This window comes from Globicephala melas, chromosome 2, assembly GCF_963455315.2.
Source record: "Globicephala melas chromosome 2, mGloMel1.2, whole genome shotgun sequence".
NCBI classification, from domain to species: Eukaryota; Metazoa; Chordata; class Mammalia; order Artiodactyla; family Delphinidae; genus Globicephala; species Globicephala melas.
Genome location: NC_083315.2, coordinates 34,710,180 through 34,724,180, shown reverse-complemented (window position 1 = coordinate 34,724,180; position 14,001 = coordinate 34,710,180). Strand labels below are relative to the sequence as shown.

The 14,001-nt window shown below is 39.2% G+C and overlaps 1 protein-coding gene across 5 annotated transcripts in view; it reads left to right on the top strand.

Annotated features, from left to right (window-relative positions):
* ADAMTSL3 (ADAMTS like 3) overlaps positions 1-14,001 on the top strand; it is a 366,800-nt gene that overhangs the window by 216,316 nt on the left and 136,483 nt on the right. For all 5 annotated transcript variants that reach the window (XM_060293778.1, XM_060293777.1, XM_060293779.1 and 2 more), the window contains 2 exons: positions 5,103-5,250; positions 6,758-6,842. In XM_060293778.1, the coding sequence (XP_060149761.1) occupies positions 5,103-5,250; positions 6,758-6,842 (233 nt within the window). The remainder of the gene's footprint in view (positions 1-5,102; positions 5,251-6,757; positions 6,843-14,001) is intronic.

Here is a 14,001-nt window from a genome sequence, read left to right as displayed (position 1 = left end):
ATTGGGTCTTGGTTGCTGTGTGCGGGCTTTCTCTAGTTGCAGCGAGCGGGGGCTACCCTTCGTTGTGGTGCGTGGGCTTCTCATTGCGGTGGCTTCTCTTGTTGCGGAACACGGGCTCTAGGCGCGGGGTTCCAGAGTGCAGGCTCAGTGGTTGTGGCGCACGGGCTTAGTTGCTCCGCGGCATGTGGGATCTTCCCCGACCAGGGCTCGAGCCTGTGTCCCCTGCATTGGCAGGTGGATTCTTAACCACTGTGCCACTGGGGAAGTCCCGAGTACACGCCACTTTTTAATTCAATCTCAGATTTTAATGATTATTTGCTATGCTCCCAACACTGTACTGGGCAACTTGGGGGAGGCAGAAGTTGTATATGAACGGGGTTCCTACTCCCAAAGAGCTTGGGAAGAGCCAGTTGGACGACAGTGTAAGAGAGAACATTGCAGGCATCAACGCAGGTAAGAATAATTAATTAAGAACCATGGTACATCTGAACGGAACAGGCATTGGAGCAGAGTTGATCGGGAAGTCTTTGTTGCCCTTGTAGTGCTTGACCCATCTTTAAGATTTAACCAAACGAGAGCCTAGTGAAGACATCACTGTGAGGTAGGGCCAAGCCGAAACGGCTGAGCAAAGGCAGAAATGACACAGAATGACTAGATGTTGAAAAAGGCCCTAGTTCATCTGGATTAAAGAGAGAACCCACGTGACTAAGAATTGGAAGATTGGGGCTTCCCTGGTTGCACGGTGATTAAGAATCCGCCTGCCAATGCAGGGCACACGGGTTCGATCCCTGGTCTGGGAAGGTCCCACGTGCCGTGGAGCAGCTAAGCCCGTGTGCCACAACTACTGAACCTGCGCTCTAGAGCCCGGGAGCCACAGCAAGAGAAGCCACCGCAATGAGAAGCCCGCACACTGCAACGAAGAGTAGCCCCTGCTTGCCGCAACTAGAGAAAGCCTGCGCACAGCAACCAAGACCCAATGCAGCCAAAACTAAATCAAAAAAAAAAAAAAAAGAATTGGAAAATTCAGATGGAGATGATAAAACTGACATTAGAGGTATGTTCTTAGTCTGGTGGTTACTAAGAAGCTTCGCTATTTTTGTTGAAGAAAATAAATGTAATATATTTTAAGTAATTGAGGCAATAGACTGATGCTGGGAAAGACCAGAGGCAGGCAGCCTATTTGGAAGCCATTGAGGTGTCAGGTGGTGAGAAAAGAGAAAAGGGCAACATCACAGAGATATAACAAGGCTTCGTGTTAGGTTAGCTTAGTTTCCTCTCTAGGGAGATGAGCAAGTAAACCTCTAGAGCAAATAAAGTGTAGTTGGATTAGTCAAAAAATTGCAGGTATTGGTATTTAATATTTTAAGCTTAAACTTTTAATTTGCTAGAGGGTGAGACATAATTGACTCATGTTTCTTTAGCTCTTTTGCGTGATCCCTACATGTTTAATTCAACACACACATGCATTTATCTATTTATTTATTGAGTGTGCCAGCTGCCATCCTAGGGAGTAAATAAAACCTGCTTCTACCCACCCCCCCCCACCAAAAGCTCATAATCCAGTTGCAGAAACCATATACGCAAATGAACAGTTGTGATGCAGTGTGACGCTGCAGTGAGCTGTATGATATCCTGTATTGCCGGCACACAGAGGTGGGGTGATTCACTCTACTTGAAGGTGTCAGAGCAGGTTTCCGAAAGGAGGAAGCACTTGAACTGAAACTTGAAGAGTAGAGATAAGTGAGTTTTCTGGGTGAAAGGCCCGCTTCCAGCCCCAGTTTACAGATGCTATCTCATCACAGTCCTTTTCTGATATCCCTGGCTCAAAATCATCACCCCCTACTGCTTCATTTGTACTTAGTAGGGCAGTAGTTACCCATCCTTTTTTGTTCACGTACCAAAAGAAGTTTGGAAAATTACATACCCCTTCATATATATTTAGGTTGACATCTAAAATTTTTATCACAAGTTTAACTTAAAAAAAATCGAAGAATGTCATTTCTAACACGTCTTGAAGGCTGACATTTTAAAATAAAAGTGTTATAGCATTAAAAAAAATATGTCCAGTAGAATGTAAATGCCATGATGGTTTCTATCCTTGCCATCTTCCATTTTTAAAAAACATATGAACAAGCTCTTGAATAATTTGAATGTTTTGCATTATTTTCCCCTTGAACTCACATTTTTAAACCACTCCCCCCCCACAGAATTTATCCTAATATAATGTACTTTTATGCTTTGAAGTCTTTTATTGGTTACCCTATACTACTTTTCTCTAAGAAAATACATGTAGCCGTTGAAATTAATTTATTTTAATTTCCTATAGCCGTAAGGCTTTAAGTATTAGAAATGTTCCCCTGGATTAAGTTATTATTAAATTTAACTTTAGTACACAACCAAAATAACAATTCAATGTATTTCGATTTCTCGTGAATGATTATTATACATAAAAAGTAAACTTTCCTTTGAAATGAGTCTTCCGAGAAGGTGAGTGGGGCTTTAAAAAATAGTCCATTGCCAGAATGAAACATGGGATCAGCAGTAATTTTATTCTTAATTTTAACTGTTGATTTCTTGTTTTAGTTTGTTTTGCACATACACGCTGGGAAGCCTTGTTCACATAAGTCAGTAGACTGAGACGGAAGGATTTTATTATGGCAAGGTCGTTCGGTTCTTTGAACTCGAGTTATATGCCAAAAATCATATTGTGATCTCTCCTCAAAAATCAACATTACTTCTACAACCCGCAGAGCTTGTTTTCCACTCTTACAGGTCTTACCCATTTGTTTTGTGCCGTCTTTAGAGCTTTTATTACCACCCCCACCCCATCTATATCATGACTTTATTGTCACTTACAATACCCAAATGAAGGACTGTTAACCAACGCATCTCATTCATCCTTCTTGCCTCTTCATACTTTCCACTTTTTAAAAATCAAACACATTCTCAGTGATGAGAATTTGCTATCATTAAGGATGTATTCCGCTTGAAAGAGGAGTTCTGGGAATGTCGTAAACACTGACCACATCATTGGGGTAAGTGTTCAGCTTCCTGAGAAGCTACTGAGGAAATAATATTCCTTTGGATTGACCAGTTCTAGGGTAGTTATACCTTATAATCATATTGTTTTCTTTCTCTTTGGGGCAGAATTTTTTTTCTTTCTTGGCCAATATAAAATAGCCTCTTAAGATCACATATATTTCCAATAGGTGAATGTGGGGGTAGGTGAATCAGTTTCCCAGACGTCAGATATAATCTCAAACCTCACTAAATTCATTCAGTATTTGTTCAGTGGTCATAAGAGTGGCATGAGGGAATAAGAGAGGTTTCCTGCTATTCTGCTCTTCTTGGAGATGGGTCTGTGCTGAAAAAGGCCTCCATATCCTCTGCAACTCATCTGTGACAATTGAAGAAGCACCCATGGACTCAGGAAAGAATCTTTAAGCTTTATGAAGCAGCAGTGAAGTCATTATTTTGACAACAGGAGGCTCTAGGAAGGATTTCCACTCTGCCTCTTAGGAACTGCATGACCTTGAGCAAGGTCCTTAGGTGGTGGGCTGTTCATTTGCTCATCTGTTAAATGTGAGTGAAGCTGCTAACCTGCCAGTGTGTCAGGACGGTTAGTGAGATCACATCTGCAGAACAGTGTGTGTTCTCTAGCACATGCCCAAGGCTTCTTGACCTCTCCCAGGGGTGGATCCAGGATTGGTGGGGCCTGAAGTTTATACCATATGGAAATAACTTTTAAAAAAATCTATTTTGTTCAAGTATAGTTGATTTACAATGTTGTGTTAATTTCTGCTGTATAGCAAAGTGTTTCAGATATATATATATATATATATATATATATATAAAAAATACATTCTTTTTCATATTCTTACCCATTATGGTTTGTCACAGGATATTAAATATAGTTCCATGTGCTACCCAGTAGGACCTTGTTGTTTATCCATTCTATGTATAATAGTTTACATCTGCTGATCCCAAACTCCCAATCCATCCCTCCCCTACCAAGGAGGTGACTTTTTAAGAAGAAAGAATACAAAGCACAAATATTGGGTATCTAAGTAAATGTTTATGTACAATAATGAAAGAAATGGTAAGAAATTACAAATTTTTTTAAGCTGACAACCCTAATGTGAACTCTGGACTTTAGTTAATAATAATGTATCAGTATTGGTTTATCAGTTGTAGCAAAGGTACCACACTAATGCAAGATATTAACAATAGGGAAAACTGTATGTAGCAGAAAGGGAGCATATGGGAACTCTCTGTACTATCTGCTCAATTTTTCTATAAACCTTAAATAGTCCTAAAAAATAAAGTCTTGATTTAAAAAAAAACTACACACACATATACATACATATATGCTCACCAACATAATGTACATAAATTGAAAACAGATCCTGGATGTTCATGACATGAAAATATTCCATTCATAGACAAGAGTACCTTCCAAATCATAAACAAATAATTCAAGAAAAAAAAATCCTGACAACACAAATTTCCTAAAAACTCAGAGAAAATAGCATCATGTTTTTATTAATTTTAAGTGCCTGATACATCTAGAATATATTTTTCCTAAACTTTTTGGCTGAATACTCTTCGATGGCCCTTTCACATGACAACGATTTTGGAAGATCAGTTTCTATACACAGAATAGAAGGATAATCCTCTAGCATGGTTGAGCAAAATTTGATATTTTTTTAAATTAATAGTTTAGAAAAGTTTCTTTTGTCTTCACAAATTGTTTTGGATGATGTCATGTGAATTTTTAATCAAATTTGAGAAAACCTGTATTAAGTTTCTTTCATATTTGCGTAGAAAGATTTCAGGGCATTTCAATTTTTCTTGCGCTGTGACCTCACCTGAAGTACTTCTCGAATGGAGAATGGGAAGGAAGGCTTGCAAGGGAGGGGCCCTGAAGCATAAGAATCATGGGAAATCAGCCTCCACCCCCTTCCTTACATAATGTTTATCTAACGGTCTTTTGTGTTTAACATTCATGTAGATTAGTGACTCTCCTGTGCATGAGACCTTAGTACCTTTGTGGATCTCTTCATGAACAAGAATTTCATTGGCTTCTCTTTTCATCTTTGAAGTGCACAGTGACCTGTGGCCGGGGGTTACGTTACCGCGTTGTTCTGTGTATCAACCATCGTGGACAGCACGTTGGTGGCTGTAATCCACAACTGAAGTTACACATCAAAGAAGAATGTATCATTCCCATCCCGTGTTACAAACCCAAAGGTAAGTTTGTGGTGCATTTTAAAGTTAAATCAAACGGTGTTTTCCAGCTCTCTTACTAATATTGCAGCATTTGAATTTCAACATACTAACTTTCTTATAAAAATTGTTTTACTGACAGATTACAGTAGACCCATCCACCTAGATAAGGAAGTTAGACCTATGTGACTAATTGGTCTGGAGAAGAAACTGAGCTCTTATTGATTCAGTACATATAGAGTGGCTCCTGTCTAGGCTTATATGAACATTTCTTGGTGGGCATAAAATAATTTGATGCAGTCCCTGCTTTGAAGAAAAAGGAGAAGGAAAATTCCCACATGCCTTCCACCAGAGTGTACATTTCTTGAGGAAGGAACAATGCCAGCTTCATCATATGTCCTGTTGCCTACCATGAATGAATGAAGACTTTCAGTTCCCAATCTAGATTTATAGATGCACTTAGAAATTATTTTGTAGTTCCCACTTGTTCCACATGAATTAGCAGAAATGGGTAGCATCCATGGGTAAGGAAGTCTTGGCATCATCTTTTGGATGTATGTTCCTCTCTAGACATGATTATTTCCATATATGTACTTTAGCAAGGTATTACCAGTCCTCGTGACAAGTATTTCCTTTTGGAAATGGAAAAAGAATTACTCCCAAGTATCAGTGCCAAGGAGTCTTCCTCAGTACTTTGGAGAGGATGATAAAATTCTTCTTCATTATTTCTGGGTGCATTATTTACCCAAATAGCCTTATAGGCAACTAACTATTCAAAAAATACTTATTTGATGATGTCTGCCTTCCAGAAAAATCACTGGTTTCCATGCAAAGTACAACACTGATTATATAACTTCTTCAGTGACATCTTTTCTCCGTATTTCTGCAGTCAGTGGTACTTTTATAGCCACTTTCTTAGTGTCTGTGATTTCCCTGGAGTAGTCCAAAATTATTTCCTTTCTCATTTTATAATTAGATTGTTTCTTTCTTCACATCTTAGGAAGCTTCAAAGGACAGAGAGGGGCACCAGCTTGCTCCTGCAGGCCAGTGGTAATTAGTAATCATTTCCCTCAACAATTATAGCAATTAAAGTTTGAATAAACCATAGCACTGACTCTCCTCCTCCCAACTTTCTAAGCCTTCTATGGTATTTGCTTTTCTCTATTAATTTCCTCATTCATTGGGCAAAAAAAAATGTGTGGAAAAAGAAAACAAATTGATAACGGTTGAAGTAAGAGCTTTAATATGCAAACAACAGATATTGGTACTGATTTATAAAAGGCATTTTTATGCTAACTTGGACAATGTATCAGCTGTGTCGTGGGGTTGTTTGGTTGCATTTTGATAATGTGTTAATTAACAAAATGTATGACCGAAATTTTTGGTTCCATCCAGAAGCCACTTCATGTACTGTGCATTTGAAAAGCGTGACCTCTTAATTGATGAAATCTTCAGCAAATAGCAATCACATATCCAACTCTTGAATGAGTAACAATAATTAAGCTCGTTGTTTATGTTCCCTTTTTGTCAGAAAAAAGTCCAGTGGAAGCGAAATTACCTTGGCTGAAACAAGCACAAGAACTAGAAGAGACCAGAATAGCAACCGAAGAACCAACGTGAGTCCAGGACCTTTTATGGGAAGTAATCAGAGCATAGCCAGCTAACATGATATATGTAATTTTTGTACTCATTGGAGTACAATGATATGTTTCAAATCCAAGTGACCTGGATTTGCAGACTCTAGAGAGCTTGAGCTGGCTAGAATTCTTCTTTATTTCACAATTCAGCAGTCCTGCTTTGGCAGTATCTGTGAGAAGCCCAGAAAAGAACAGTGCTGTTTAACTCAAAGCAGACCCAGTGGTCCGTTACAGTTAAGAGACTGAGGATAATTCCTAGATCTAGATTAACACATATGATTTGACCAAAGACCATCATTAAACAGACAGTATTAAACAAATAAACCAAGTCATTCCATGGTTAAGTCATGGCCAATGTCTATAAGACCAGTTAGGCCGAAATGTATCAGGGTGGTCTGAGTGATTAAAAGGAGAAATTCCAGAGCTGCTGTGGTATGGGGCAATGGAAAGAATATGGCACTACAAATCTTGGAGCCTAGTACCACCACTTTTGACTATGTGACCTTAGAGAAGTCTTTAATTTTTCTGTGTCTCATTCTCCTTACTTATAAAATGAGCAGGCTGGGCTTGATCTCTCTAGGGTCCGTCCCAACTCAAAAATCCAATGACTTCTCTCCACATGGGGTTTGTAATGGTATCCATGGAAATAAAGTATTAAGAGCATATTAAAGAAACATTCTGAAGGTGGAGGTATAGGGACCTAAAAAGAACAAGGAATCAAAGATGTTGAATCTAACCCAGCAATCTAGAAGAACAACAGCGTGAATGGTAGACTTGAGGGATTGGATGGGACGGCTGATTCCCCATCAGGTATGTGAAGTCCGTGGTGCTGACAGGCTATCACAGGGAGAGTGATTCACAGGGTGTCAGAGGAAAGGGGATCTCAGAGATGATATGGCTGGTCTCCCTCTCAGAGCAGGCATTTCTTCTTCAACACTTTCAGCAAGGGCAGAGTTCACTGCATTGAGAGACAGCTCATTCTTGGGTTGAACAACGTGAGTTATTTGCAAGAATTTTTTTTCCTGTTGAGCCAAAATACAACCTCCTGCAAATTTCTGCTTTCTGAAACAGAGAAAAACACATCTATGCTGCATCCCACGTGACAAGTTTTCACAAATTTGCAGAAAGCTGGGTCCCAAGAGCACTGTCTTTCCCAAGCTCGTCATTCTTAGCCTTTTCAGCGGTTTTCACATGTTGTTTTTAGATCCCTTACCAACCCCATTGCTTTTTTCAGAACATTCTCTCATTTGTCAGTGTCCCTTTTAACTGTAGTTCAGCCCAGCAGTGAGCCCCTCCAGGAGCACATGAATTCCTTGTCTTTGAGAAGGCTCCGTGCCTCTAGTGATGCGGGCCAAGAGAATTGGCACATCACACTTATGACACATGCCCAACTTTTCCACATGGACTACTGTCCGATCTGGATGTGAACCCAGAAGACACTGTGGACACCGTGAGGTGAATGACCCCAGAGTAAGTGATTGAAAAGAGAAGAGTGTTTGGCTCATGATGGAAGCATGGAGATCTAGAATTGGAGTCAGAAGAAGTGGAGCATGAAGGAGTAAACCCAAGGAAAGCCCACTGTTAGAGAGACCAAGGGAGCAAAGCATTTAAGGAGAGGTGTAGCAGGTAGTATTCAAACCTCACCGAAAGCCAAGGAACAACTGTGGGGACTGAGAAAAGGCTGTTTTGTTTGACAAGAAAGTCTTTCTCAGTTCATTTTAGAGCAGTAGCATTCGAAGTGTAGAGAAGTAGAACGTTGCAGAACTGTAAGTAATGAATTCTGAATTGGAAGGAAATGGGGCAATGGGTCTTTGACTACTAAAGAAGGAAGACTGGTGGTCAAGTTGATGGAAAGGAATGGTTAAATGTATGTGCTTGATTTTTGTTATTTTTCATCTGAAGTTAGAACAGCCTTAAACGTATTAAAAAGATAATAAGGATTTTAGACCAGTCAGTTACCGTCTCTAGACTTCCCAGCTGTACAAGGAGGGTGTTAGGCTAAAAGCCACTGGAACCTTCTCCCAGCTCTCATCTCCTATGATTCTGTAAGGGAAGGAACCTATAGAAGGAAAGGGACTTGAGACACCTGCAAGGGAGTCTGTAGCTGTCATATAAGGACGGTCATGGAATTCTCAGTCTTGAATGATGCATCCTACCAGGGGCTCTTCTCAAAACACAGTTAGATCACAATTGCTGGTCCTTCTGCTTGTCCTCTCTTGGTTGAGTGGTTTGCTCTCAGTTCCCCAAACTAGAAGCCTGCAGTCATCCTTGCCTCTTGCTCATTCTTCCTTTATCTGTAGTTAACTACTGAGTTGTGCAGTCATATCTACTAAAATCTTTCTCTGTTGCAGCTCCTTCTCTCCATTCGTACTACCATCCTGTCCAGGTCCTGAAATCACTAGCAGGACACTTACAACAGCCTTCTAATCTGCTCCCCACTTGGTCCCCTGAAATCTATCCTCTAACCCAAAGTAGTGTAGCTAAGGCACAAATCTGATCTTACTTACAATGTTCAGAATATCCCAGTGTTCCCCATCCCCTGAAGACTTACGCTAGTTCACCAGGCTAACAAGCTGTAGCAGGGTGTTAGCCTTCCCAGCTCCCAGCCTCATCTCTGACCTCTTCATTACTTTGCCTTGAATGGGATGCTCCAGCCACACTGGACTGTTGGTTGTTCCTTGCCGGCAACAAGCTGCCACTCACCTCCATCCCTTTAATCATGTTTTCCTCTCTATTGGGAATGCCCCTCAACTGCTGTGTTTTTTTTTTTTAATATTTATTTATCTATTTGGCTGCACCGGGTCTTAGTTGCAGCACGTGGGATCTTTTCGTTGCGGCGTGCGGGATCTTTACTTGCGGCATGTGGAATCTAGTTCCCTGACCAGGGATCAAACCCAGGCCCCCGGCATTTGGGAGCACGGAGTCTTAGCCACTGGACCACCAGGGAAGTCCCTCACTTGTTTTTTTGTTGTTGTTGTTGTCACTGTTTACTCTTTATTTTATTTATTTATTTTAACATCTTTATTGGAGTATAATTGCTTTACAAGGGTGTGTTAGTTTCTACTTTATAACAAAGTGAATCAGCTATACATATACATATATCCCCATATCTCCTCCCTCTTGTGTCTCCCTCCCACCCTCCCTATCCCACCCCTCTGGGTAGTCCCAAAGCACCTAGCTGATCTCCCTGTGCTATGCGGCTGCTTCCCCCTAGCTATCTATTTTACATTTGGTAGTATATATATGTCCATGGCACTCTCTCACTTTGTCCCAGCTTACCCTTCCCCCTCCCTGCATCGTCAAGTCCATTCTCTACATCTGCGTCTTTATTCCTGTCCTGCCCTTAGGTTCTTCAGAACCTTTTTTTTTGTTTTTTAGAATCCATATATATGTGTTAGAATACGGTATTTATTTTTCTCTTTCTGACTTACTTCACTCTGTATGACAGACTCTATGTCCATCCACTTCACTACAAATAACTCAATTTCGTTTCTTTTTATGGCTGAGTAATATTCCGTTGTATATATGTGCCACATCTTCTTTATCTATTCATCTGTCGCTGGACACTTAGGTTGCTTCCATGTCCTGGCTATTGTAAATAGATCTGCAATGAACATTGTGGTACATGACTTTTTTTGAATTATGGGTTTCTCAGGGTATATGCCCAGTAGTAGGATTGCTGGGTCATATTGTAGTTCTATTTTTAGATTTTTTAAGGAACCTCCATACTGTTCTCCATAGTGGCTGTATCAATTTACATTCCCACCAACAGTGCAAGAGGGCTCCCTTTTCTCCACACCCTCTCCAACATTTATTGTTTACACATTTTTTGATGATGGCCACTCTGACGGGTGTGAGGTGATACCTCATTGTAGTTTTGATTTGCATTTCTCTAATGATTAGTGATGTTGAGCATCTTTTCATGTGTTTCTTGGCGATCTGGTATCTGCTTTGGAGAAATACCTATTTAGGTCTTCTGCCCATTTCTGGATTGGATTGTTTGTTTTTTGGATATTCAGCTGAATGAGCTGCTTGTATATTTTGGAGATTAATCCTTTGTCAGTTGCTTCATTTGCAAATATTTTCTCCCATTCTGAGGGTTGTCTTTCATCTTGTTTATGGTTTCCTTTGCAGTGCAAAAGCTTTGAAGTTTCATTAGGTCCCATTTGTTTACTTTTGTTTTTATTTCCATTTCTCTAGGAGGTGGGTCAAAAAGGATCTTGCTGTGATTTATGTCATAGGGTGTTCTGCCTATGTTTTCCTCTAAGAGTTTGATAGTGTCTGCCCTTAAATTTAGGTCTTTAATCCATTTTGAGTTTATTTTTGTGTATGGTGTTAGGGAGTGTTCAAATTTCATTCTCTTACATGTAGGTATCCAGTTTTCCCAGCACTGTTTATTGAAGAGGCTGTCTTTTCTCCATTGTATATTTTTCCCTTCTTTATCAAAAATAAGGTGTCCATATGTGCATGGGTTTATCTCTGGGCTTTCTATCCTGTTCCATTGATCTATCTTTCTGTTTTTGTGCCAGTACCATGCTGTCTTTATTACTGTAGCTTTGTAGTATAGTCTGAAGTCAGGGAGCCTGATTCCTCCAGCTCTGTTTTTCTTTCTCAAGATTGCTTTGGCTATTCGGGGTCTTTTGTGTTTCCACACAAATTGTGAAATTTTTTGTTCTAGTTCTGTGAAAAATGCCATGGGTAATTTGATAGGGATTGCACTGAATCTGTAGATTGTTTTGGGTAGTATAGTCATTTTCACAATGGTGATTCTTCCAATCCAAGAACATGGTATATCTCTCCATCTGTTTGTATCATCTTTAATTTCTTTCATCAGTGTCTTATAGTTTTCTGAGTACAGGTCTTTTGTCTCCTTAGGTAGGTTTATTCCTAGGTATTTTATTCTTTTTGTTGCAGTGGTAAATGGGAGTGTTTCCTTAATTTCTCTTTCATATTTTTCATCATTAGTGTATAGGAATGCAAGAGATTTCAATGCATTAATTCTGTATCCTGCTACTTTCCCAAATTCATTGATTGGCTCTAGTAGTTTTCTGGTAGCATCTTTAGGATTCTCTATGTATAGTATCATGTCATCTGCAAAGAGTGACAGTTTTACTTCTTCTTTTCTGATTTGGATTCCTTTTATTTCTTATTATTCTCTGATTTCTGTGGCTAAAACTTCCGAAACTATGTTGAATAATAGTGGTGAGAGTGGACAACCTTGTCTTGTTCCTGATCTTAGAGGAAATTGTCAGTTTTTCACCATTGAGAACGATGTTTGCTGTGGGTTTGTCATATATGGCCTTTATTCTGTTGAGGTAAATTCCCTCTATGCCTACTTTCTGGAGGGTTTTTATCATAAATGGGTGTTGAACTTTGTCAAAAGCTTTTTCTGCATCTATTGAGATGATCATATGGTTTTTCTGCTTCAATGTGTTAATATGGTGTATCACATTGATTGAGTTTCATGTATTGAAGAATCCATATATTCCTGGGATAAACCCCACGTGATCATGTTGTATCCTTTTAATGTGTTGTTGGATTCTATTTGCTAGTATTTTGTTGAGGATTTTTGCATCTATATTCATCAATGATATTGGCCTGTAGTTTTCTTTCTTTGTGACATCTTTGTCTGGTTTTGGTATCAGGGTGATGGTAGCCTCGTAGAATGAGTTTGGGAGTGTTCCTCCCTCTGCTGTATTTCGGAAGAGTAGAAGGATAGGTGTTAGCTCTTCTCTAAATGTTTGATAGAATTCGCCTGTGAAGCCATCTGGTCCTGGGCTTTTGTTTGTTGGAAGATTTTTATCACAGTCTCACTTTCAGTGCTTGCAACTGGTCTGTTTATATTTTCCATTTCTTCCTGGTTCAGTCACAGAAGGTTATGCTTTTCTAAGAGTTTGTCCATTTATTCCAGGTTGTCCATTTTCCTGGCATATAGTTGCTTGTAGTGATCTCTCACGTTCCTTTGTATGTCTCAGTGTCAGTTGTAACTTCTCCTTTTTCATTTCTAATTCTGTTGATTTGAGCCTTCTCCCTTTTTTTCTTGATGAGTCTGGCTAATGATTTATCAATTTTATCTTCTCAAAGAACCAGCTTTTAGTTTTATTAATCTTTGCTATTGTTTCCTTCATTTCTTTTTCATTTATTTCTGAACTGATTTTTATGATTTCTTTCTTTCTGCTAACTTTGAGGGGGTTTTGTTCTTCTTTCTCTGATTGCTTTAGGTGTAAGGTTAGGTTGTTTATTTGAGATTTTTCTTGTTTCTTGAGGTAGTATTGTATTCCTATAAACTTCCCTCTTAGAACTGCTTTTGCTGCATCCCATAGGTTTTGGGTCATCGTGTTTTCATTGTCATTTGTTTCTAGGTATTTTTTGATTTCCTCTTTGATTTCTTCAGTGATCTCTTGGTTATTTAGTAGTGTACTGTTTAGCCTCCATGTGTTTGTATTTTTTACAGATTTTTTACTGTAATTCATATCTAGTCTCATAGCATTGTGGTCAGAATAGATACCTGATATGATTCAATTTTCTTAAATTTATCAAGGCTTGATTTGTAACCCAAGATATGATATCTCCTGGAGAAATTTCCATGAGTACTTGAGAAGAAAGTGTATTCTGTTGTTTTTGGCTGGAATGTCCTATACATATCAATTAAGTCCATCTTGTATAATGTGTCATCTAAAGCTTGTGTTTCCTTATTTATTTTCGTTTTGGATGATGTGTCCATTGGTGAAAGCGGGGTGTTAGAGTCCCCTACTATTATTGTGTTACTGTCGATTTCCTGTTTTATGGCTGTTAGCATTTGCCTTATGTATTGAGGTGCTTCTATATTGGGTGCATAAATATTTACAATTGTTATATCTTCTTGGATTGATCCCATGATCATTATGTAGTGTCCTTCTTTGTCTCTTGTAATAGTCTTTATTTTAAAGTCTATTTTGTCTGATATGAGAATTGCTACTCCAGCTTTCTTTTGATTTCCTTTTGCATGGAATATCTTTTTTCATCCCCTCACTTTCAGTCTGTATATGTCCCTAGGTCTGAAGTGGGTCTCTTGTAGACAGCATATATACGGGTCTTGTTTTTGTATCCATTCAGCCAGTCTGTGTCTTTTGGTGGCAGCATTTAATCCATTTACATT